The sequence below is a fragment of the Brienomyrus brachyistius genome, chromosome 3 (genome assembly GCF_023856365.1).
Source record: "Brienomyrus brachyistius isolate T26 chromosome 3, BBRACH_0.4, whole genome shotgun sequence".
Lineage (NCBI taxonomy): Eukaryota > Metazoa > Chordata > Actinopteri > Osteoglossiformes > Mormyridae > Brienomyrus > Brienomyrus brachyistius.
Genome location: NC_064535.1, coordinates 34804227 through 34830469, shown reverse-complemented (window position 1 = coordinate 34830469; position 26243 = coordinate 34804227). Strand labels below are relative to the sequence as shown.

Genomic DNA, 26243 nt, shown 5'->3' with positions numbered 1-26243 from the left:
CGCTGTCCCCAAGCAGCAAGCGCTAGCAGGATTAGCATTCCATTCAGCTGTTCTATAGTGGCTCTTTTAAGTAGGAGGTTGGAGATTTTCACATTTCGAGTTAGCGGGAAAGCATTAATGCATCATGATGTGCGATGCTACTAATAACGAATAATGCACAGAATATCCCGTACGTTCCTTCAGATAATCCATGCGTATCGACGCATGTGTTTTGACCAATCAGATGGTGGTGATGCAGCCAGCTTGGTTCAGACAGGCGGACGGGAATGACTCGGGGGGGCGGCAGTGGAAAAGCAGCATGATTTACCCATCCTGCTCTAGCACCTTTTCGCTATAATGTCTGCAGTGGTATTTGGAAGTTGTCAGTTCTGCGCCATCTGTAATATCCAGCTCCTAACATCTGTTTAAGCTTAAACCTTGGCCATACCACACATCTCCAGAATATCCTGGGTGAAAATGCAGTTATCGCTCACGCCAGTCGACCCCCGTTTCATGTCTCTGCAGCCACGACCAGTCAGTAACACGACCCCGTGGTTTCAGCCTGAACACTACGAGAAACCCAATCAGTCCTTGGAAACAATGGAAGGCCGTGGGTCTTACTGGCCGACCTCGGCTGTTTGCAGCTTCTGCTCTGCTGAGCCTGGAGCACGTGCGAGGGAGGGTTATCATGCCAGCCTGGGGCAAGGTCTCCGCATCCAGTTTCTTCACTCGTCTCCAGCAAATAAACATTTGGACAAATCAACTTATCATCTTACTTAATTGTCCAGCAACAAATCCTTGTCTGACATCATGTAGGCCGCAGGCGCTTCCCTTTAGCTGCCGAGTGATCTGCTTGGATTTTGCTAAGCTGCTTGTTTTCTGAAAAACTCCTTCTGAGAGCCGGTCGTTAGCTGTGTGCCGCACTCAAGCAGCAAGGGCCTTGGAAATCATTATCACTTGACGTATGCACCTTATTTAAATTAATAAAACTGTTAATTTAAATATCCTGACCTGTATGCTACCTGATGTCATAGATACAATAAGCAACTGTACCTGCTCTGTGTATTGACAGACTGTTTGCCTATCGTTGTGATAGCATTCCCTCCAGCGAACTCATCTCTCCCCTTTAATCTCATTAAGGATGTATCTCTAAGCCTATATCCTTGATAAACTCGACTGGGGAGTTGTTCTGCAGTTAAATGGGTCTGCGGTTTAATTGAACAATGTGCTTTTGCCAACATTGTGAGGTCCTCTGCCAGGAATTCCTTTGTATTCCTATAATTGCACGTCTTCCTTCCCGCTTCTGTAATGCTGCAGGACCACAAACCGCAGCACAGTCCTTGCGTCTCATTCACCAACCCCTCTGCGACTATGCAGTGCTCCTTGGGTTGTATTCACAGTGCTGGAGGCTATACAGATTCTTTAGTGTGAAACAACAGGAGTGGTTCCCGCACGACCCCCAAAATGGTACCATTCGCAGGACAGCTGGCCCTGTAGCTTTTCACATAACAGTGGACATAGTGTGGTAAAGCTGTGTGTAGGTGAAGGGGACCCAAGGAATGATTTAAAAATAAATAAATAAATAAATAAATGAACGAGAGATATGCACCCCCACCTTGTGCTGGATTAACGGTAGGCAAGAAGGAAGTAATTTTATCTTATGTTGTGCAATAGAAACAAAGCCTGTCCTTCTGTCAGAAATATCGTTCTAGTATTTGAATAATACTGCTATGCCTCCGCTCTCCCGTTTGTTCGCACGTGTGCGTCCTTAACGAGGAGTCGTTTGTAGGTGTTCCCGTTTGAGAACCCTCCCCCGGCCTTCAGAAGCTGCAAATTGACTAGACCGCGGTGTGAGTGACCGTAGACGCGGCGATGTTGGGGTTGGGGTTATTATAGGTGGTTGGGGTTATTGTAGAGGGACGCTCCGATTGACAGGACAGGCGTGTGGATCAGCAATAAAAGTTAGTCGGAGCGCTTGGTTAAGAAAACGGCGTTAAAATGGGCAGATCGGCGAAGTACAGAAACTGAAAAAGTCATCGTGGGTGGTGGAGGGAGTTAGTAACGTATTGGTGGGAAAAGGCAGTTTTACAATAGTTTGGGGGAAGATGCTGTCCTTTCTCCCCATCAAGAAACTGAGACGGAAGGGCAAGTGCTTAGTGCTGGCGGCGCTGCTGGCGTTTGCGGGCTTGGCCGGGTACCAGCGCTTGGCGGCCGGGAGCACATGGGACCGTCTTCTGCGTGAGTATATGCGCTCCCCCCGCTGTCGCTCCCTGGCCCGGGCTGCATTTTGGCATTTAAAACGGCGGAAAGCGTGCATTTAAAAATGGTATTTTGGAGCTGTCCGTTTCAGCAGGTTTCGCGTGAAAGCAGAGGAAGGTTGCGAGTAAGGTGCTGCAATGTAAACGGGCAGAAATGTGCAGTGTGGCTCATGTGCGCCTTTGAGGTCCGTAATCATCGCAGGATTAACATCTCAGATCATTTCATTAAAAAGTAGAACGTTACTTGTACCACATACTTATTTTGCTTTTATTATTATTATTTAAAATAATTCACGTGTTATTGTGTTTGTTTCAGACTTTCGTTATATTCGCTAGTTTTGTTTTATTCGTTTATTTATGCATGGGGGTCTATGGGGGGTCTCAATTTACACTGGATATAACGTGAAGTATACAAATATAAATGTCAGGAGCATTTTAAGCCTTCCTTGCCATGAGGTTATTACCCGTGTTTATAAATCCTTTCTTATTAGACCAGCCTAATGCATGTTGCTTGGACAGTATCATTTGTGAGTCCTCAGACTTTAAAATGAAGAGATGGACGGCTGGGTGTCACTGGCTGCCGCTGATTTGGGGGAAGTGCCTCTTCACGGTCACTTTTTACAGGATTGTTTGAAGGTGTCAGACCTGCTGCAGGAAAGCAGTGATTCCGGCCTCAGTTCTGTGGGGTGTCAGGCCGCTAATGACTTAAGGTAACTCCACATACAGGAGATTATCCATTACACCAGAGGGGCTCGGACCCTCCTCTAACTGAGGAGGGAGGCTGCTGTCCCAGGCCAGAGGTGGTGTGCTTACGGGTGCTGACAGTTATGAGGGACTATTCAGGATGGATCTGGTTTCAACTGTGAAACTAAACATTATCATTGGTTGCCGTAGGCAAATCTGTACGCTATTTTCTGTGCTGTATTTGCATTGAATTTGTATGCATGTGTGCTGGTAACAACGTCCTGTTATCCTGCAGCTCCTTAAAGAGCACCCCTGCCGTGACACCCGGCCCTCCTGCCAGACTTTCTGCTGCCTGTATTTCCTGTGCTAAGTGTTTCTCTCGCACCCTCATACCCCTGTAAACCTGCTCTACTGCTATGCTGGGTTTCTGTTTTTTGTTGAGGTGTGTTTGCCCCCACCAGGGCCACAGGAATCCAATGTTTGGGCTGGAGTCATTAATCCCCACCCCCCCTTTGTATTTAAATAATGAAGTTGTATCCCTTGCACACCCCAGCTAGGCCCCCCATGCTCGCAGGTTGTGAAAACCAGCAGCCCAGGCCTACGAAGTTATCAGCCTGGTTTGACTTTTTAGTCTGAGTTCTGCTCTTTGGGGTGGGGGGGAGACATTTGCTGCTGTGAGGGGAGGGGAGGGGATGGAGAAGACATTTGCCGCTAGTAGGGACAGCTGGGATTCGCAGGGAGCTAGGCGGGGGGCTTTTAGAGGGGGTGGGTGGCGACTCCCGGCCAGGACAGATGGCGACACGCAGATGGGCGGTGGCGAATGGCGGATGGCGACACGTGGATGGCGATGGGCGGATGGTGACATGCAGATGGGTGGATGGTGACATGCAGATGGGCGGATGGTGACATGCAGATGGGTGGATGGTGACATGCAGATGGGCGGATGGTGACACGCTGATGGGCGGATGGTGACATGCAGATGGGTGGATGGTGACATGCAGATGGGCGGTGGCGAATGGCGGATGGCGACACGGGGATGGCGATGGGCGGATGGTGACATGCAGATGGGCGGATGGTGACATGCAGATGGGCGGATGGTGACATGCAGATGGGCGGATGGCGACATGCAGATGGGCGGTGGCGAATGGCGGATGGCGACACGTGGATGGCGATGGGCGGATGGTGACATGCAGATGGGCGGATGGCGACATGCAGATGGGCGGTGGCGAATGGCGGATGGCGACACGTGGATGGCGATGGGCGGATGGTGACATGCAGATGGGCAGATGGCGACATGCAGGTGGGCGGTGGCGAATGGCGGATGGCGACACGTGGATGGCGATGGGCGGATGGTGACATGCAGATGGGCGGATGGCGACATGCAGATGGGCGGATGGTGACATGCAGGTGGGCGGTGGCGAATGGCGGATGGCGACACGTGGATGGCGATGGGCGGATGGTGACATGCAGATGGGTGGATGGTGGCATGCAGATGGGCGGATGGTGACATGCAGATGGGTGGATGGTGACATGCAGATGGGCGGTGGCGAATGGCGGATGGCGACACGTGGATGGCGATGGGCGGATGGTGACATGCAGATGGGCGGATGGTGGCATGCAGATGGGCGGATGGTGACATGCAGATGGGCGGATGGTGACATGCAGATGGGCGGATGGTGACACGCGGATGGCGATGGGCGGATGGTGACATGCAGATGGGCGGATGGTGACATGCAGATGGGCGGATGGTGACACGCTGATGGGCGGATGGCGGATGGCGACATGCGGATGGCGATGGGCGGATGGTGACATGCAGATGAGCGGATGGTGACATGCAGATGAGCGGATGGTGACATGCAGATGGGCGGATGGCGACACGCGGATGGCGATGGGCGGATGGTGACATGCAGATGGGCGGATGGTGACATGCAGATGGGCGGATGGCGACATGCAGATGGGCGGATGGTGACATGCAGATGGGCGGATGGTGACCTGCAGATGGCGATGGGCGCATGGCGATGGGCAGATGGCGATACGCTGATGGGTGGATGGTGACATGCAGATGGGTGGATGGCGACAGGCTGATGGGCGGATGGTGACATGCAGATGGGCTGATGGTGACATGCAGATGGCAATGGGCGTATGGCGATGGGCAGATGGTGACACGCGGATGGCGACACGCTGATGGGCAGATGGTGACATGCAGATGGTGATGGGCGCATGGCAATGGGCAGATGGCGATACGCTGATGGGTGGATGGTGACACGCAGATGGCGATGGGCGCATGGCGATGGGCAGATGGCGATACGCTGATGGGTGGATGGTGACATGCAGATGGGTGGATGGTGACACACAGATGGGTGGACGGTGACATGCAGATGGGTGGATGGTGACATGCTGATGGGCGGATGGTGACATGCAGATGGGTGGATGGTGACACGCTGATGGGCGGATTATGACACGCAGATGGGCGGATGGTGACACGCTGCTGGCGATGGGCGCATGGCGATGGGCAGATGGCGATACGCTGATGGGTGGATGGTGACATGCAGATGGGCAGATGGCGACACGCGGATGGGTGGATGGTGACATGCAGATGGGTGGATGGTGACACGCAGATGGGTGGATGGTGACACGCAGATGGGCGGATGGTGACACGCAGATGGGCGGATGGTGACACGCTGATGGGCAGATGGCGATACGCTGATGGGTGGATGGTGACACGCAGATGGGTGGATGGTGACACGCAGATGGGTGGACGGTGACATGCAGATGGGCAGATGGTGACATGCAGATGGGCAGATGGTGACACACAGATGGGTGGATGGTGATGGGCGCATGGCGATGGGCAGATGGCGATACGCTGATGGGTGGATGGTGACATGCAGATGGGTGGATGGTGACACACAGATGGGTGGACGGTGACATGCAGATGGGCAGATGGTGACATGCAGATGGGCAGATGGTGACACACAGATGGGTGGATGGTGATGGGCGCATGGCGATGGGCGCATGGCGACACGCAGATGGGCTGATGGCGATGGGCGCATGGCGATGGGCAGATGGTGATGGGTGGATGGCGATGGGCGCATGGCGACACGCAGATGGGCAGATGGTGATGGGCGGATGGAGGAGTTATTTAGGTTGTTGTCGCACACTTAAGGAAATGCGCCTTAAAAGAAAATGGAGCATGTTGTTATTTGTATGTATTTTATGGAAACACTTATTTATTGTGTTATTTTTGACAAAACATTTAGACAGTTTTCTATGTGACATTAAAAGTTTTTTGGCAGGGGTTAGGAATGCAGGGGGAGGGGCAGGGGTTTGTGCAAGGGTGGGGCCAAAGTGGCACTAACCCCAGCTGAAAGTTGATTGGCCCCCGGAGTGCCATCTCTCCTGTCACTCATTGACTCAAAATTTCTGATTGGCTAATGATAAGGTTGCCCCCTTCTTATTCTGCCCACCTTTAAAAGTCCCAGATTCCTCTCTTGGGAAGGGTTAGCCTTTGTCTCCGTCTTTGTATAAACAGAATTTGATTAAGATATATACTGATTGGCGATAAAAAGCCTAAGGAGGCAGCCTGGCCAGATCCCAGAGCTACACGTGTTAGATAGACATGCAGGGGGCGATGCACCCTGCCCTGAGTGCTAGGTAACCCTGACTTTGACTCACAAATAAACAGTTAAGGTTATAAGTAGAATTTAATTCACAAGGCTCCAGCCCTCCATTTTAAACCTGTTTTCAGGCTACAAATGTTTTTTGTGCGGTTTATTTATAAATAACGGTATTCATTTATATTGAAATATTAATATATAAAATTATTTATTTGTTTATTTGTTTGTAGCCAGCAATGTAATTTGTAATTAGTGACATTAAAATCCATGGAGTTCCCGGACTTAGACATCTGCCGTTGGGATTAATTGAGTGCGGAATTCTGACTTGTCTCGTTCTTCCTGACATGGAGAGTCTGCCTTTTCCCCACCAGCTAACAAACTGAAGTGTATCATGTAATTGTAATCCTGGGAATTGGGACACTTCACTTAAGCCTTTTTTATCTGAGCTGGCAGATTTCTAAAGTGGACCCATTAAACAAAAAAGCCAAGGTGACAAGTTTTACGACTCGTATTTGTGTGGAAAACTGAGCACTTTTTTCCCTGAGGTCATAGAAGCATTGTGCCCTGTGTTTGTCTTGCAGATCCGATCCGCTCCACTGGTGGCAGGAGCCCCTGCAGGCATGGAGCGGGAGCAGCGGTAAGCTGTGTGGTGCCCCTGTGTGGGTGTGAACCTCCATGCCATTCCCTGCAGTCTGTGGTTATGTCCCTCCCCTGGAGTCTGCTTGCTCAGAGATGTGGCTTCGGTTACATGCAGCTCTGTTGTTGCATCCTTACCTTCCTGTCATTGCTGTTCTCTCTCTCTCTCTCTCTCTCTCTCTCACTCTCACTCTCACTCCCCCCACACAGGGTCCCGATGATTATCCAGGAGCAACGATGGACAGCAGCCACATGCACGTAACCCCACCCTGGAATCCTGAGGTACAGCAGCTCCAGTTCAGACGTTCGGATCTTCTTGATGTCAGTCATCACGGGAACTTATTCTTTCACAAAAATGTTTTGAGGGAAAAGCAAAAAATAATTGGTTCAGATTGTAGATGAGGTGTATCTAGGCAACTAGAACATCGGATGTCTTGATCCTGCCTCCAGTATTTAATTTGGCTGCATTCACCCCCCTATAAATAGCCATTTCCCTTTGTATTATCAAGTTGTGTCCCCCAGTATTGCACGCTCTCCTACGCTGTTGTGTTCTGTAGTTCCTATCCCTGGACTGCTTACAGCTGTATTTGGTCTCTCACTGGAAGCTCAGCCTAGTAGGGTTGGCCGATATTCAGTGTTCAGACTCAACAAAATGATTTTTAATAATATCGCGATAGACGATATTATCGTTTACATTACTTTTTAAAAAAAAAATAAAGTAAAAGCATCACTCATCCACGAAAAATTGCAGAATTTGTCCACAAGGTGGCATTTAGCTGATGTCCCTCTTAAGCCCCTTAAGAAATTTTCCAGAGAGTTCACTGCAAGCAAGTGGGCATGTTAATGACGTTTCTTACATGCCGCCTATGCAAAAATGTAAGAATATGTAGCTGCTTCATACTCTGTTTCTGCTTGCCTCTGTATGGCTTTCAATTATTTCGCTGATGTTGCGGATATTTCTAGTAGGTGAGATTGCATCTGATACAGAAAACTAGTTAACTGGTGCAAAAACCCAAGTAATCCGAACACTGCAGCGCTACAGTTACCTTTAAATTCTAACTTCAGATTTCCTACTGCGTCTTACAACAAGAGCAGACAAACAACGCCCATTCAGGTCCACATTTCTTTATGTGTGAATTTTAAATACTTCAATGTTCACATCTGTCATGCCCGGCTCGTCCGCTCCTCGAGTGTGCCACGCCCCCTAATTACCCACGTGTGCTTCCCTGATCGTCTCCAGCTTTGTCTGCTTACTTTGATTAGTCTCTGTGTATTTAAGTCCTGGTCTGACCTGTTCCCCTTGTCCGTCATTGATGTTGGTGAGCGTCTTTTCCCGTGTTCCGTCTTGTCCATTCTTGTCTCCAAATAAATCCCTGTTTTCCCCGTATCCCGCTTGCCTGCCTGCTCTTTGCTCGCTCGCCTGCCCAACGATCACCCGCGTTGCCAGGAAGATGACAACATCTGCACTAAACATTCAATAGGTGTCGCTCACTTACAGTCACTGATGGTGAATAGATAATATTAATAATAAATAAAAGTACATAATCTGAAAGTTGAATGTGTGCATTGAGTTGTCTGATTCTTAAAGCATATTTTATTGGGCACGTCTATGTTAAGTTTTATAGTTACTATCAATTCTACACTTTGAACGGACAAAGTGCAGTTATGAACGGTAACTTGCAAAATTGTGTTTTTTCTTCATCCCATTAAATGTTCCCCTCTGCCATGTCCCCTAGGGGCTCAGTAAGTAAGTTTCTGCAGTGAACTGGAAGTGTATCATGTAATTGGAAAACTGGAAAAAGTGACAGTTGCTAATTTGTTAATAACCAGTCGAATTACGGAGTTGCCAAAATAATACTTAAGTAGTAACAAAGTACTATAGAACACTGATAACTAAATATGTAACTGACACCTGACTGTAATAAGTGAATTCTCTGGCAGGCTAAGTTCAACTTGACTTGTCCGAGAATCTTTTTGCTTTTGCAGCTACATGAAAAAACTGTACCGAAAAACCGTGGAGCTTTTCACGCTGGCTGTAATCAGAGAACTTGTCACAGAAATGTGGAGATTGTGGCCAAAACAGTTTAACCACGGACATCCCAGCTGTCTTACAGCTGCAGCTAGGTCACAGTCTTTGTTTTCCTTCAGTGCAGGCGTGTTTGACGGTTAGCATTTCAAAGTGGTATCGTTAGTCAAGTCTGCCAACGATATCGACATATATCCTAAGCCTATAGCATAGCTGTACTTATGCCTAGAACTTCTCGTTACCCGTAGGATTGTAATGTCCCTCACTTGTACGTCGTTTGATAACAGGGTGTATACCCCCTTTCACGCAAATCCCCCCAGTGACGTTCCTCATCTCGGGTTGGGTGCAAAGGAACTGACTCTGAGCGGCAACTTTGCTCTTGTGCCCCCAGTACAAAGGTCAGGCTAACATGCACGTGTTCGAGGACTGGTGTGGCAGCTCCACCGACCAGCTGCGCAGGAACCCGCTCTACCCACTGTACCCACACGTGAGTCCTGCCACACTCAGTCTTGGCTGCAGCTTTCCACGGGTCAGAACTCATCATTTTATACTTGCTGCCATTGTGGTATTGCTAAAAAAGGGATGTATGGATGGATGGATGTGTCATCCCACCATGCAGATGTTTCCCTGAATTTCCCTGATGTTTCCCACACTGTTCTGGTGCTTCTGTCTCCCCTGTCATTTTCAGTCAAGGACGACAGTCCGAAAGCTGGCTGTAGCTCCTGGCTGGAGAAACTACGGCCTGCGAATCTTTGGCTATCTGCACCCCTATGTGGACGGTGAGTCTGGCAGGTGGGATCCCTTGTGAGAGGCGTGAATCTGGATTTTCAGTTCTGTACAATCCTCTTCTATGTGTGGTGTCTCTGTCGGTCTTGATTCCTATAGGCATCTTTGCTTCATCCCATCTTGGTCTCTAGGGCTACCTTTGCTTGATCCCTGTGGCCACTGTGGCTTAATCCCAACTTGATGCCTGTGGCCACCTTGGGTTAATCCTAGCTTGATCCCCATGGCCACCTTCGCTTGATCCTAGCTTGATCCCTGTGGCCAACTTCACTTGATCCCAGCGGCCACCTTCACTTGATCCTAGCTTCATCCCCGTGGCCACCTTCGCTCGATCCCAGCTTGATCCCCGTGGCCACCTTCACTCGATCCCAGCTTGATCCCCGTGGCCACCTTCACTCGATCCCAGCTTGATCTCTATTGTCAGCTTTGCTCGATCCCAGCTTGATCCCCGTGGCCACCTTCACTCGATCCCAGCTTGATCTCTGTTGTCAGCTTTGCTCGATCCCAGCTTGATCTCTGTTGTCAGCTTTGCTCTATCCCAGCTTGATCTCTGTTGTCAGCTTTGCTCGATCCCAGCTTGATCCCAGTGGCCACCTCCGCTTGATCCCCATGGTCACCTTCGCTTGATCCCAGCTTGGTCCCCTTGGTCACCTTCGCTTGATCCCTGTAGCCACGTTTGCTCAATTCCAGATTGATCTCCGTAGCCATCTTCGCTGAATCCTAGCTTGACCCCCATGACCACCATCGCTCCCATTAGGGCACACTGACAGGATCTATGGTGATGATGGACCGTGACAGGGGCGTAACACCTGACCGAAAATCTCACTGCAGGCCCATGTGGCTTTGCAAAACACACATAAATGTGTAATGATATCTCCGTGAGACAGAACAGGGCTGTGCTCACACTTCGATGACATGCGGTGGCCTCCGGATGGTGTGGCCTGCAGAGTCGTGCTGCATTCTCTTTAAATGACGCGGCAATTTGACGCTGCAGGTCATGACACTGTGAGCAGTGATCAGGGACCTTGGAATCACATGGGAGTGGAACAAGAAGATTTTTTTTCCCAGGCATAACGGGGGGCAGGGCAAGGGTCCTGATGACGGCAGCTGTGAATGTGAAGAATAAAGTGGTTGTTTTGCAATGAGCTGAAGTAAAAATAAACTGAGTGGGGTGTGTCTGGGTTGATTGAACCCCGGAGGCTCAGCTAGTGCTCAGAACAGCGTTTTAATCCACGATCCAGTTACTGGATCAGGAATGAGGCACCAGCAAGTCCAAGTACCCCATAAAACCAGCTGACAGTCATTCTGAGCCAGACATAAGCCGCACCTTAGCTGGAGTCCCCCTTGGCGTTCCTGCGGAGGGGGGTGGTGCAGGGAGACCAGCAGGAACGTGAAGCTGGTCATATTCACGACGTTCCCATCTGTCTTATCCAGGCGAGTACCTGTTTACTGTGGCCTCTGACGACAACTCGGAATTCTGGCTGAGCCTGGATCACACCCCCATCCGATCTCAGCGTGTGGCCCTCGTGGGCAAGGTGAGTGTGCGAGCGGGATCCCGAAAGTGCTGAGTCTGTGTACTCACACCTGTCCCGGAGCAGCACCTATCTGCTCAGACTGTGACAGGAGGCATGTCGACTGAGGCCCACTGCCCTGTGATTCCCTGTTCCTTCCTCTGCGCCTGTTCGTGTTTGCAGCTCTGTGTTGTCACATGACTGTATGTGAGACAAACGACTGGTTTAGGTCTCTTTCTAAGTTGAGGCAGGTCCCACTGTCCCATTTGTATTTCGTGAGACAAAATAACACGAAGGATAGACAGAACGTGGACTGTCGTCATGACAACGAGAAGGATGCTGTCTGAAGGTCCTCTCTGTGGGATGTTCGCAGGCAGGCTCGGAATGGGCCGCCCCGGGGGAGTTTGACAAATATGCCAGCCAGGTGTCCCGCCCCATCCGGTGAGTTGGCAGCCGCCGAGCCCGCAGCCATAAAACTCAGGCAGTCTTAACGGTCTCTGCTTTGATCAAAGGAAGATGGTGGGGGGGAGGGGTGGCATAGGGGGTCATGTTGCAGGGAAAGGCAGGGCTGGATTCCTGTTACAGGGAGAGGACTGGGAGCAGCTGCTGGGACACATCTCAGACGCATGAAGGTGTATTTCTCTGTTTCTGGGCTCTCACGTTTTCCCCACTCGCAGTCTGTAGCGTATCTGGTAAAATGAACCGGTTTTGAAGGCATCCCGCAGGCAGAGGTGTGGCTGCAGTGTCTGCCGTGATACACGGTACAGATGACAGATCTCTCTGTAAACAAGGATGGATTACACATGAGCTACTGGAATGTATTTCATTATGGCAACAGGAGTGCAGGGATCAGGACCTAAATGAAACCAGTCCAAATTAACCAGTACAAAAAATGCATAAGACAATGAGTGTCCTGGTGAGGGTGAGGCCTCCTGGATACGCTGACCGAATGTTGCTGTATTCCTCTCAGGCTGAGGGCAGAGGAACGCTATTTCTTTGAGATCCTCCACAAACAGAACGACAAAGGCACGGACCATGTGGAAGTTGCCGTAAGTGATTTCATCTCCCCACCTGCTGTCTTCAGCGCAGCTCACCTTTCAGTCTGCCCTGTATGCCAGCCTGTTTTCTGCTGACCAGAGAACTTCTCAGCATGAAAGTGGGCTTATTGTTCATGCTGAGCTGTGGTGTCATACGATGTCCTGAGTAATCCTGTGTTATGCAGGCAGCCCTGTGTGTGTTCAGCAGTTCATTGCCAGCGCCCTTCAGTATGGTGGATTCATGAAGACTTGCTTCAATGATTGCCTGGTTCTCGGTGTCTCCTGTCGACTTATGCTTGTGGCATGAAATTCCTTGTGCATGCTGAGGTTTTGCAGTCAGCCTGCGCCACACATCTTGCTGTTGTTTTGTTAGATAGGCTGCAGGGTGCTGGTGAAGCTGTGGACTGCCCTAAATGGCTGACAGGCCTGCATTTTACATCTGAGGCCGTTTGTCAGGCTCAAGAAGCTGTTCAGGAAGTGCTGCACCAAACGTCTAGAATCTTGGAAACCCCGCCCCCCATGGTTAGGGAATACCTAGTGGCACTGTGCCTCCAGCCTGGGGGATTGGTGTCAGGCTCAGAGGATTAGCATGCTGTACCTGGGATCAGAACCCAGTCCCTGCTTTTTCAAAAACAAATGTGTGCTGCTTTAGATAAACGTGATTTCCTCCGGGATAATAAAAGTGTTCTGATGAATAATGTAAATAGACAGTGCTGGGTCCTGGTGACAGTGTTTAGTTCCTCTGAGAAACTTTGATGATTTTAAGCTGCAGCCTTGTGAAAGGAAACAGAATCCGAATTACACAAGCAGAAGGTCAGGAGGCTGTTGGCTGTAACCAAGCGCCTGGTATCTGTGAGGTGACCAGTGTCTGCTCACCTTCAGGCATCAGTGCTAGGCAAGCGGATTAATTCATAGAATATGCCAGGCTGTAGCGCAAGCACCCCTCCCCCCCACTTTGGGAAAAACATTAAGGTTACTTAACATCTGAGTGTCCATGCTGATGTCAGGCTTGTCAGCCTCGGGCCCCCAGATGAGTTAATCTGCCCCCTGGTGGTGGAGCCACACAGCGCAGGGTTGTGTTCATGCAGGTTCCCCTCTGTTAGTCACCTGCCACCTCTAGATCCGCCTCACATTGAACGTGCCTCAGCGACTGAAGATGCCTTCGCTGGAGACGTTGCACATTATGATGGCTGGCTCACCTGAACCTCTTGTGTGACCTGTCTTGTGTGACACCTTCCCCAGTGGCGACTCGACCAAGCAGGATGGGGGTTCAAGGTCATCGATTCGAAGTACATTTCCCTCTACACAAGTAAGTTCCTGAAGCGGAGTGAGCACCTCCAGTCAGTGGATATGGCTTAAGATGTCTTCACACCATGCAGCTTTCGAAGGTTTTCACGGGACTGTGAGCTGGTCCCAATTCTGATATCCCAAAGTCCCCTTTAGCAAACTCACGTGCAAGAAATCTCATGTCCTGTTTTGTAGCTAAAATGATACTTTACTGTTCACTGTACTGGTTTGGGACCAATGAGATCTGTAGTTACGTTAACTGGTTATTTTGGAATCATATCGGATTGATTTTCTGTTGGCATTTTAAGCCTTTTAGGACTGGAATGTATCTTGATGAGATTACACGGCCGAAATGACTTGTGACCTCCATGTCAAATTGTGTAATTCGCTGAGAGAGCTTGGTGGAGCTTGTCTGTGATTCTTCGAGTGTGAGCGGACCTGCAGTCTGTGGTGCATGTCTGCGGGACACATGTACTGCATGTTTTCTTGTTTGTTCGCATTCCCAGATGAGTCGGCTCTGAAGATGAATGTAGTGGGTCACATTCCGCTGTCGCCCGCCAGTCACCCGCGCTCCCCCTTGCCTGTCCCCCACCCCGGCCATCTCGGCATTGACATGCTGCGGGACGACCCCCGCGATTCTCTATACCAGAGTGAGCCCCCCCGTCTGGATTTCCTGGTCCCTGGGGCCTCATTTGGCGGGTTTGCTTGAGGCTAATTTTTCAAGGCTGATTCCTTCCCTCCCCCTTTCCTGTCCCTGCTTCCTTCCCTCCCCTTCCCTGCTTCCTTCCCTCCCCCTTTCCTGTCCCTGCTTCCTTCCCTCCCCTTCCCTGCTTCCTTCCCTCCCCCTTTCCTGTCCCTGCTTCCTTCCCTCCCCTTCCCTGCTTCCTTCCCTCCCCCTTTCCTGTCCCTGCTTCCTTCCCTCCCCTTCCCTGCTTCCTTCCCTCCCCCTTTCCTGTCCCTGCTTCCTTCCCTCCCCTTCCCTGCTTCCTTCCCTCCCCCTTTCCTGTCCCTGCTTCCTTCCCTCCCCCTTTCCTGTCCCTGCTTCCTTCCCTCCCCTTCCCTGCTCCCTTCCCTCCACTTTCCTGTCCCTGCTTCCTTCCATTCCCCTTTCCTCTCCCTGCTTACTTCCCTCCACTTTCCTGTTCCTGCTTCCTTCCCTTTCCTGTCCCTGCTTCCTTCCCTCCCCCTTTCCTGTCCCTGCTTCCTTCCCTCCACTTTCCTGGCCCTGCTTCCTTCCCTCCCTCTTTCCTGTCCCTGCTTCCTTCCCTCCCCTTTCCTGTCCCTGCTTCCTTCCATCCCCTGTCCTGTCCCTGCTTCCTTCCCTCCCCCTTTCCTCTCCCTGCTTCCTTCCCTCCCCTTTCCTCTCCCTGCTTCCTTCCCTCCCCTTTCCTGTCCCTGCTTCCTTCCCTCCCCTTTCCTATCCCTGCTTCCTTCCCTCCCTTTTCCTGTCCCTGCTTTCTTCCCTCCCCTTTCCTGTCCCTGCTTCCTTCCCTCCCATTTCCTGTCCATGCTTCCTTCCCTTCCCCTTTCCTGTCCATGCTTCCTTCCCTCCCCCTTTCCTGTCCCTGCTTCCTTCCCTCCCCTTCCCTGCTTCCTTCCCTCCCCCTTTCGTGTCCCTGCTTCCTTCCCTCCCCTTCCCTGCTTACTTCCCTCCACTTTCCTGTCCCTGCTTCTTTCCCTCCCCTTCCCTGCTTCCTTCCCTCCACTTTCCTGTCCCTGCTTCCTTCCCTCCCCCTTTCCTGTCCCTGCTTCCTTCCCTCCCCATCCCTGCTTCCTTCCCTCCACTTTCCTGTCCCTGCTTCCTTCCCTCCCCTTCCCTGCTTCTTTCCTTCCACTTTCCTGTCCCTGCTTCCTTCCCTCCCTTTCCCTGCTTCCTTCCCTCCCCCTTTCCTGTCCCTGCTTCCTTCCCTCCCCTTCCCTGCTTCCTTCCCTCCACTTTCCTGTCCCTGCTTCCTTCCCTCCCCTTCCCTGCTTCCTTCCCTCCCCCTTTCGTGTCCCTGCTTTCTTCCCTCCCCTTCCCTGCTTACTTCCCTCCACTTTCCTGTCCCTGCTTCCTTCCCTCCCCTTCCCTGCTTCCTTCCCTCCCCCTTTCCTGTCCCTGCTTCCTTCCCTCCCCTTCCCTGCTTCCTTCCCTCCACTTTCCTGTCCCTGCTTCCTTCCATCCCCCTTTCCTCTACCTGCTTCCTTCCCTCCACTTTCCTGTTCCTGCTTCCTTCCCTCCCCTTCCCTGCTTCCTTCCCTCCACTTTCCTCTTCCTGCTTCATTCCCTCCCCCTTTCCTGTCCCTGCTTCCTTCCCTCCCCCTTTCCTGTCCCTGCTTCCTTCCCTCCCCTTTCCTATCCCTGCTTCCTTCCCTCCCTTTTCCTGTCCCTGATTCATTCCCTCCCCTTTCCTGTCCCTGCTTTCTTCCCTCCCCTTTCCTGTCCCTGCTTCCTTCCCTCCCATTTCCTGTCCATGCTTTCTTCCCTCCCCCTTTCCTGTCCCTGCTTCCTCCCCTTCCCTGCTTCCTTCCCTCCACTTTCCTATCCCTGCTTCCTTCCCTCCCCTTTCCTGCTTCTTTCCCTCCACTTTCCTGTCCCTGCTTCCTTCCCTCCCCTTCCCTGCTTCCTTCCCTCCCCCTTTCCTGTCCCTGCTTCCTTCCCTCCCCTTCCCTGCTTCCTTCCTTCCCCCTTTCCTGTCCCTGCTTACTTCCCTCCACTTTCCTGTCCCTGCTTCCTTCCCTCCCCTTCCCTGCTTCCTTCCATCCCCCTTTCCTCTCCCTGCTTCCTTCCCTCCACTTTCCTGTTCCTGCTTCCTTCCCTCCCATTCCCTGCTTCCTTCCCTCCACTTTCCTGTTCCTGCTTCCTTCCCTCCCCCTTTCCTGTCCCTGCTTCCTTCCCTCCCCCTTTCCTGTCCCTGCTTCCTTCCCTCCCCTTTCCTGTCCCTGCTTACTTCCATCCCCTTTTCCTGTCCCTGCTTACTTCCATCCCCCTTTCCTGTCCCTGCTTCCTTCCATCCCCCTTTCATGTCCCTGCTTCCTTCCATCCCCCTTTCCTGTCCCTGCTTCCTTCCATCCTCCTTTCATGTCCCTGCTTCCTTCCCCCCCCTTTCCTGTCCCTGCTTCCTTCCCTCCCCCTTTCCTGTCCCTGCCTCATTCCTTCCCCCTTCCCTGTTCCTGCTTCCTTCCCTCCCCCTTTCCTGTCCCTGCTTCCTTCCATCCCCTTTCATGTCCCTGCTTCTTTCCCTCCCCTTTCCTGTCCCTACTTCCTTCCCTCCCCCTTTCCTGTTCCTGCTTCCTTCCCTCCCCCTTTCCTGCCCCTGATTTATTCCCTCCCTTTTCCTGTCCTGTCAGTGCCGCTGGTGGACGAGGAGCTCCTGCAAGGTGTCCTGCCCACCTGCTCCTACAAACCCAGCTACCTCATCCAAGGGTTCGCCTTGCTGAGGTACCAGGGCCTGAAGTTTGTAAGTGAGACCTCTCAGTGCTCCCCCACCCTAACCCCACCCCACTTTAGCTTACAATAAAACCTTTTGATTGGTTCATTACATTTCTTACAGCCCACGCCACTTACAAGGGTCTCAAAAAGTTAGACTCCTAAGAAAGGCCTTAGTCAATAAAAATTTTATTAGAGGACATTTTGACCAGTTGTTCTGACAAGGGTCTGATAATGACCACAGTCTTATGTTTGATTGGCCAGATCCACATGACCTATGTTTACCCCAATGATTACACGCGGCTGACCCACATGGAGAGTGACAACAAGTGCTTCTACCACAACACTGACAGGTGAGGGTGCTGGCCTGGCTTCCTGTCCGCTCGCTATAGCAATGAGGTTGTAGGGAAGATTCACCCATCATCCAGTCAGTTATCCTGGATAGACCCACAGGAAAGGGATACTGGAGCCTGCCCAGTGAGCAGGGGGTGGAAGGTAGGACTCCATCCTGGACAAAACACACCACACACACACACACACAATACGGAAACACCAAACTGCATGTCTGCAATGTGGGAGGAAACCACAGCACACAACACGGGCAAATTTAGAACTTCGGTCTCACCTGCGGGTATGAGGGAATAGGGCTGCCCCCTAAACCACTGTGCCCCCCCATCTGGAAAATCATTGTAGGGATTGTTATTAAATGCAAACAATTTTAATAGTAATTTGTAGTAACAGTGTTTGTCGGTTTATGTTTTTCTTCTAATTTGTAGTGCTATGATAAACCACTAGATGGCGACCAGGGTCTCCAGAGATGGTCTCCAACATTTCCAGTCATTTGCTAAATAAAAATGTTTTATGGGTTGTCTTTCAGATGTAAGAGACTTGATTAAGCAAAGTAATTTTGCATTTATATCCACTTCTAATGGTTTGTAAGATTTTGTCACTCACCTCAAACTGTCAGTAACCTCAGAATCACTTTGGAAGGTCTGGATTCTCTAAATATGTGAAATTCGATGACCCAGAATTGGATGCGTTTGAAGGAGGTTCACGATGGAAGAAAAGACAAGGTGGGAAAATGGGCCTCGACACCTTTATGCCAATCTCTCAGACTTTAAATGTACATTTCTGTACCAGTAGTGTGATAACGTTGAAGTGATTTTGTTTTCCCATTTAGCTGTAGGATTGGGTGTTTCTGAGGGGACAAAGAGCAGGCGGGAGCCTGATGAGATGGACCTGGAGGATTCTCCAGTGACAGTCATCAAGGAGACACGGACCAGACCCGTCAGCTTTCTCAGTGACAGAAGCAGCTCTAACTTCATCCTCAGGTGGAAGCGAAGGCTGACTCAGCCCCCCCGGCCTTCCCCTTTGGGACGGACGCCAACCACCAGCACTGTGTGGATTCCGCAGCTGGGTCACAGGGTCTCAAATGAGAGGTGGACTGACAGACCACCGCAGCAGAAAGACTCTGAAATGCTGAGCATTCCAGTGTACTCTGTTGTCCGTCTTCATCTGGGTCAGGGCGTAGCTCTGGAAAACCCGAACAGCATTCCAAACCAGACGTATAACTCCAGTGGGAGCGAGGCTGTGTCCCCAACTGGTGCTGGGATACCAGTGACCTCCAGGGTCCCTCGAGGAGCTCAACAGATACCCTGGCTGTATGGGAGAAGAATCATTGAAGATGTTCAAAGGGTCATGATGGGGAGAGGTGGAGGGCCGAGAGATGATGACACGCACCACAATACCTACACATCATACGAAATCGATCGCAAGGTGAACTGGCGACGCACCTTCGACATAAAGCAGCTGGACCATCGCGCACTGCGTTCCGATCGCATCAACCTGAGCTGCAACGTAACCGGGAACCTGCTGCTGCCCCCTGAGGAAGCTCTACGTGTGGTGGGAGCCTTCATGGAGAAGGTCAACCAGAAGAACCAGGGGTAGGAAGGGCAAGCCATGGCTTTGTGTCTAACTGTGTGTCTATCTGTGTGTCTATCTGTGTGTCTGTGTGTCTGTGTGTGTGTGTGTGTGTGTGTGTGTGTTAGCATACCAATCCTTTCTGTCAGGCCTGTCCTGACTGAAATAAGTTCTGATTCACTGTGACACTAAAAAATGTTTGAAAGATCTGAAAGTCCTCTGACATCGGGTAAGACACTGAGGGTGCTCTGGCTTCCCGGGCTCTTCCCAGGCGCTTCTCTCTGCTGCGTGTGCTGAATGTGGAGAAGAGGCTGGATGGCGTCCAGGGCAGCCGCTACCTGCTGGAGCTGGAGGTGCGTGACCACAGTGGGGCCACGTTTCGCCTGTCCCGGTACGTGTATCTGATCCAGGTTAGATCGACTCCCCAGGCAGACGGAAGGGCCAGGTCGAGGCTGGGCCACCTGGAGCCGGTACTCTGCCACCCACTGGGCCTGTCCTGGAACCCGGTGGCCACCGTCCACTTTGTCATCCCAGGTGAGAATGATGGGACTGAAGCAGGGTCCGGGTTGTGAGAAGCATTGTTGCTTTTGAACTCCCAAGGGTTCCATGTTCCCAACTTTGCAGTGAAGAATCAGGCCCGATGGGTTCAGAGGTTTATCGAGGACATGGAGGAGGTGTACAGAGCTACCCAGGACAAGAACTTCAACGTCATCATCTCCGACTTCAACAGCACAGATATGGATGTTGAGCTGGCACTCAAGGGCTCCTCCTTGCCTAGGTGAGCTTGGTGAGCTTGGCTTTGGTTTGAATCCAACATGTCATGTCAGTTTGAACATGTCACTGGTTCTTTGCTTGCTTGCCCTGGGTGGCAGGTCGTGTCTGACGGATCATCTGGCCTGTCCCACAGGTACCAGTACACAAAGCTGACTGGGAACTTTGAGCGTTCGGCCGGACTTCAGGCTGGGATAAATATGATCGATGTAAGTAGAAGCACAGAGTCCATGGACCTCTGCCCAGACGTGTCTAACACTCTCTTAAATTTTGGAAATGCAAGATGGCCATAAATATCCATCCAACTTTCAAGTGCATGTCCTGGTTGGGATCACGGCAAGGCCTGAAAGCTGCTCTAGGCGTGACAGAGCAGAGGCTAGACCACGCCCTGGCATGGGTCACCGTGTGTGAATGTATGTCAGACTTACAGAAAGCAGATTTAAGGGAAAGTGTACGCCAAAATTGAGGTGCTTACCCCGGCTGACCCTGCAGGACGAGCACAGCATCGTGTTCTTGTGTGACCTGCACATCCACTTCCCCCAATCCATCGTCGACAGCATCCGCAAGCACTGCGTGGAGGGCAAGATGGCCTTCGCACCAGTGGTGATGCGGCTGGACTGCGGGGCTACGCCCACGGAGCCTCGAGGTAGGTTGGGTGGCACTTTTCTGGGAGCATCACTCAGTTCATGCAGCGGTTACATTTCAGATTACATTTGCCTAGTTCCTTCCTCTTCTCTTTGTCATAGACAAACTGACCAACTTAATCACTTATTTATAATGAAATATGGATGGCTTTCAATAAAAATTAAATCTGATCATTCCTAATTGGTTCTATTTTTTGTGTGTTCCATCCCTTATTCTGATTGGAGAACACTACCCACCAGTCCCACTTCCCATTGGCTATATACTTAGTAGGGATCCCTGGTTGGCTCCCCCAGTGCCCGTATTTTTGGTAGGGAGCACAGATCGTTCACCACTTTTCTCTGGCAACGATTGCAGGTTTCTGGGAGGTCAACGGCTTTGGGCTGCTCGGCATCTACAAGTCCGACTTGGACGCGGCAGGCGGCATGAACACCCAGGAGTTCCGGGACCGCTGGGGGGGGGAGGACTGGGAGCTACTGGACCGGTGAGCAGGTCCAGTGGATTGTAGGCCGATGTGTGGCTCCGCAGTTTGAGGCGCTACGACCCTGATCAGAAGGCTGCCAGCTCAAATCCCGAATGATGTCACTGTTGGGTCGTTGAGTAAGGCCCTAAATTCCCAACTTCTCCAAGGACTGGATGATCCTGCTTTCATAAAAACGAACATGGCTTCGGATAAAAGCAGTGCTGGTCAGACAGCAGAAATAGCGTCTTTTGAGCAAGCAAGCCGACTTTTCTCAGACTAGGGGCACCAGCGATGGAGCTCGCCAAGGGGCGCTGCATGGATGTCGGCTGGCACTAGCTTGAAGCGTCTGCCACGTAAATAAATGTAATGATTTTCAGGCCAGTCGGTTCTGTTCCTGTCCACTGGGCTCCTAGCTGTGCCGCAGTGTTAGGGTCAAGCTTCTCGCCCCTGCAGCACAGAGAGAGACCACTGGGTTAGATCAGCTTAACAGCCCCAGTGTGACCCGGCCTGCTCATGAATGAGTGACCAGCACATGCCTGAAACTCGGGGTCTTTGCTGACGAGCGTCTCACTCCTGTCCCTCACTCCTCTTCCCCGCAGGATACTCCAGACTGGACTTGAAGTGGAGCGCATTTACCTCCGACACTTTTTGCACTACTACCACTCCAAACGAGGCATGTGGAACAGGAAGATCCTCTGAGCCACATAAGCTGTGCAGTACCACTCTATAATGCCCTCTATGTGTTCTGCCTTCCTTTGTCCATCTACCAATGAGTACCTGAGTGGGCGGGGCCAGCCAGGCTCCCACCCTCCAAAGACTCTTTCACTGTGGTCTGGGCTGCATCTGTGCCATGATTATTGTGTGTGTGTGTGTGTGTGTGTCTGAGGGAGACAGTAAGAGAGTATAATTCATAATTCAAGTATGATGATTTTTGTATATCTTGCAGGGTTTTCCTCAGCTTGCCTTATTGGGTGTGATCTACGTTAAAATGCAGTAAAAGGTGACCGCGTGGTTGCCGGGGGTGTTCTGGGGTGTCGTCAGTGCAACTAATGACTCAGCTGTTTACATTCGATTCTCTCTCCCAAGTGTTGTTTCACAATGAAATGAATAGAGTGGGCACTGTGCAGATTGGGTACCACTTTGCTGGTGTTCCTGCTTCAAGGCTGGATGCCAGAAGGAGATGAAATTAATTCATTTATAATGTCTTTGAAAAATTTAAATGCTGTATTTTTTCAGGATTGTTTGGAATGGAGAGTGTATATCAAATGATTTGCTTTGGTTACTTTTGCCTGTAGTGATTTTAAATGCATTTGGTCATTACTGCTTTTTAAGTTTTATCTTGTTTTTTTTTTTTAATTTGAGTTTCTTTGTTTGTGCTTGTGTAAGAAGAAGCACAAACCTTTACTATTTACACTGAAGAGGTTTGAGGTCTGGAAACTGAATAGAAATGACATGAAAATGAAAAAATGAGAAATGCGCAGAAGCAAAGCATCTGATAACCTGAGGAGCGTCAGAGCAGGGAGGTCTGAGCAGACGGTGGATGGTCTGCAGGGCTGTGCCTGCGGTCCACAGAGACATCCACAGAACATTCTTGCAAAATCTATTCAGCAGCAATAACAGAAAGAATGGACCTATGAAGACAATACAGAGATGCTGTTCTGTGTGACGTGGCTCCGAGGTTCTGGTGATACGATGAATGTCGCCATGCTGAGCCAAGAGTCGCCGACAGGCAGTCCCTCGCCGCTGGGCAGCGCTGGGCCAACAGCGAACTACTGAGTTTGTTCATTGTAATCATTGTAGTTTTTTTAAAATTTTGCCTTTTTTACTCATTCTGTCTTAATGACCGTTGAAACTCCTTTGTTTTTTAAATGGGGGACATATTGCCGCCTGGAACCCTGGGTTCCATTTGTTTGTATGTCTGCTACTTAACACTTTTTACTGAGTGAGTGAAGGCTGTGACTGTAAGGAAACAGGGGTAGGCTGTGTCCCAATTCAGGGGCTGCAGTCTGCTAAGGCTTCATTCACAGACCAAATGCATCACAGCGATGCATCACAGCAGTGCAGCAAGGCTGTCCCATTCCGAAGGCTCCTTCAAATGTGGCCTAGAAATCCCAGGATTCCATGCGTGAACCTTCAAGGGACACAACCTCCAAAGGCTACATCGACGATACTCAGGGGATGCAGCCCCTGAATTCGGACCAGCCATTAAAAATACCGATCTCCCTGGCTGGTTCCGTAGTGACTGTGATTTTACACTGATTTCTGTGAAATTGGTATTTGTGTACTTAAAATCAATTCTTAACACAGTTCATGAAAATCATATGTAGATTTTTTATTTTCAGTGGAACAACTGACATTTGCATTTGAACTATAAAAACAGATGCTTGTTTGAATAATCATTAAAAGTGTGCCCTTTATGAAACAAAGTTACAAAAGAGGATCTACTCACAGGATACTAAACACGTACAGTTTTTACACAGGAAGAATCATTTTTTACACGTTAAAGAAAGAAGCAAATCTGTAAATGTAATCTTATGAAAAGCTCCGTCCCTGGCGTAAGTTACACCATTCCGTGTACAGTGAGGTCTAGGTGCTCACACTTAGTTGATGTAAAAGCCAGCCATAAAAGAGTGTTATCTTTCAGGGACTGATTCTGTTAAAGACTTAAAGCGTGACGATTTACTGTTGCAGTCTTTACAAATGTATTGTCCTCGGTACAGTATAGGTCTGCTCCTGCTTGAGTGAGATATGTCATAAAAATAAAATGGAGAAGCAGCTAGATGTTACACCTTAATCAGTGTCCTTCAGTAGGGGACACACATCTAGCATCTCCCTGGCCACGTGTTTGAGCACCGTGTTCGGGTTGGATGCCTGCAGCAGGCTTTTCAGCCTGGCCCAGAAGATCTTCTCCTTGTGGCCGTCGTTATTCGGCCACTTCAAGTAGGTCTGCTGCCAAAGCAGGCTCCTCAGCTTTAGGAACTTTCTGGGGAGGGAATTTATTGGGATGGGCTCCAACAGAATGAAGACCAGTGAATCCTGCTGGATGCTCCAAGCCTGATGCTGTGCGAAGAACAGCTCATAGGTGCACCAGTCACTCTGGATGAAGTTTTGGGAGAGCACAAAGAGTGTCTTGGAGCTACGTTCTAAGCAGCTAATGATGTTGTCGATGATCCAGTCACCTGGGACAAAGTCTCTCTCGTGGATGCAGAGCTTGAAGTTTTCCCTTTCAAGGTGGGGAACCAGCTGACACTCCACCCACCAGCTGTCCTTCTGGCTGTATGAGATGAAGGCATGGTAGTCAAAGACTTGGCCCAGCCTTTGAGCTTTCTGGTTTCCCCTCTGCTTCACTCTCATCCACACCCAGAGCATCTGAAGATACCAGGCGCCATCGCAAACATAGAACACCAGCCCAATGGCCGCCATGAGTAAGATAGTGGTTGTCACTCCTACGACACCTCGAAGCCATGGATCGCAAGACATTCGACTTGGATGAAATTTTTCTAATGTCATTCCAGCAAGATCGGTAGGAGCAGAGCAAGTGTAGTCTTCAGGCCAGTCAATTAATACTGTTTTGTTGAAGCTGGTTGCAAACCAGTATAAATCACAGTTACAGATAAATGGGTTGTTGCCGGCTTTGAGTCGCCGGAGTCCAAGCAGCCCCTTGAAAGAGCTTTGAGGAAAGATGTTTATGTTGTTGTGATCCACATGCAGCTCTTCCAAACTTGGTGCCCAGAGGTCAGAAGGTAAGTCTTTGATGTTGTTGAAGCTCAGAAAAAGGTGCCTTACGTCAGGCAGCTGTGACATGGAATCACTGGTCAACTTTGTGATGCCTGTTTGTGAAAGGTTGAGGGTTTGCATGTATGGTGAGAGATAATCAAACACAGCATCTTCCAGCAGATTGTTGCTTAGAGAAAGGTTTGTGAGTTGTGGGGACCACTTGGCTCTACTAAGCTGTATGATATTTTTGCTCAGGTCCAGAGTGTTGAGATGCTTCATTTCATGGGTGTGATTGGAGATGAACTGAAGATCTTTGAACTGATTGTTTCTAAGGTAGAGTTGCTTCAAGGATGGGAACCCCTCGGGGGAGGAACAGGCAGACCACCACAGCCCGTGGTTGTGCAGAACATTGTCTGATAGATCCAGCACTTCTAGGGATGGTAGGGCTGAGATCAAGTTGCAAGGAATGATGCTCATCCCTGTGCCAGAGAACTTCAGGTGAGTTAGGTGAGGGAACAAGCTCACGTTGACACTGACTAATGGAAAGTAATACTGGTGATGGTGGATTTTGTGAAATGACAATACTCTGAGACGGACTGTCTTATTGTATCCTGGGAGATCATGAATTTGGACGCCGTCAGGTTTGTCTTGGGCAAATGTGATGTTGAAGAAGGAAAGGGTCTCGGCCGAGGATTGCATAACATTGGTAACTGCATTGGTCAAAACAGAGCTGTTAAAGAAGGTGTCCGTAAAGGTGATGTTCTGCAGGTGCTCCATGCCTTTCAACTGCTCAAAAAGGTTGCTAGTGACATTGCACTGGTCTGGAACAAATCTTTTCAGTGTCAGACTCTTAACATGGATTCTGTCCAAGTCTCGAAGGATATCTCCTAATATCAATGGTTTTTCACAGAATGACATTTGAAGTGTCAGTTCTTGCAATGCTGGCAAGCAGGTGAAAGAGCCAGGTTCAAAGTGACTCATCTCGGCTGCTGCACCCAGCTGCAGGTTCTTCAGAGGGATAGCACAGAGTGGAGCAAAGTCAGATGTGTTTATAGATTTAACCAAAGAACTTCCGAGGCCCAGGGAGGTGAGGTTTAGAAGATTCTGGAAAGACCTCCCCAGGCTGTATGAATTGTAGAGGTTCTGAGAGAGGTCTAAGACCTTGAGATCCGGTAGATTCAAGTCAGGAATGATCTTCAGAACATTGTAGGAGACATCAAGGGCCTGGACCCTGGGGTTGCGCTGGAAGGCTAAGGGTGAGATGATTTCCAGGCCATTATGAGCGAGCTTAAGTACACAGAGGTTGGGCAGGTCCTCCAGGTCGTCTCCATTTAGAGAGCTGATGTTGTTGTAAGACAGATCCAGGTACTGGGTGTTCATGGGCAAGTTAGGTGGCACCTTTCTAAGGCCATTTCTGGATAGGTCCAGTTGTGCCTTTGCCAGGGTGAAACAAGTCAGTTCTGTGCTTGTTTGCATTGTGAACCTTCCATCTGCTATCAGTGCCAT

General features: G+C 50.3%; 2 protein-coding genes across 2 annotated transcripts; one reads left to right on the top strand and one right to left on the bottom strand.

Moving 5' to 3' along the window:
* The first annotated feature begins 1763 nt into the window (after window positions 1-1763).
* Window positions 1764-23362, top strand: b4galnt3b (beta-1,4-N-acetyl-galactosaminyl transferase 3b). The gene is made up of 20 exons (XM_049007237.1): window positions 1764-2217; window positions 7117-7172; window positions 7382-7453; window positions 9589-9684; window positions 9886-9976; window positions 11415-11515; window positions 11865-11932; window positions 12462-12540; window positions 13771-13837; window positions 14322-14465; window positions 17146-17255; window positions 17489-17577; window positions 18215-18297; window positions 18405-19167; window positions 19416-19678; window positions 19769-19922; window positions 20052-20124; window positions 20408-20561; window positions 20915-21041; window positions 21620-23362. The coding sequence occupies exons 1-20, from the start codon at window positions 2085-2087 to the stop codon at window positions 21717-21719; spliced, it is 2823 nt and encodes a 940-aa protein (XP_048863194.1). The 5' UTR covers window positions 1764-2084; the 3' UTR covers window positions 21720-23362.
* LOC125738362 (toll-like receptor 6) lies at window positions 23332-26243 on the bottom strand. The gene has a single exon (XM_049007238.1). The coding sequence runs from the start codon at window positions 26241-26243 to the stop codon at window positions 23811-23813; it is 2433 nt and encodes an 810-aa protein (XP_048863195.1). The 3' UTR covers window positions 23332-23810.

Coding starts and splice junctions, on each gene's coding strand:
- b4galnt3b (XM_049007237.1), top strand. CDS start 2,085: ATGCTGTCCTTTCTCCCCATCAAGAAACTGAGACGGAAGGGCAAGTGC. Junction 7,454..9,588: donor CCCCACCCTGGAATCCTGAG/GTACAGCAGCTC, acceptor TTGTGCCCCCAG/TACAAAGGTCAGGCTAACAT. Junction 20,562..20,914: donor TACGCCCACGGAGCCTCGAG/GTAGGTTGGGTG, acceptor CAACGATTGCAG/GTTTCTGGGAGGTCAACGGC.
- LOC125738362 (XM_049007238.1), bottom strand. CDS start 26,243: ATGGCACTGATAGCAGATGGAAGGTTCACAATGCAAACAAGCACAGAA.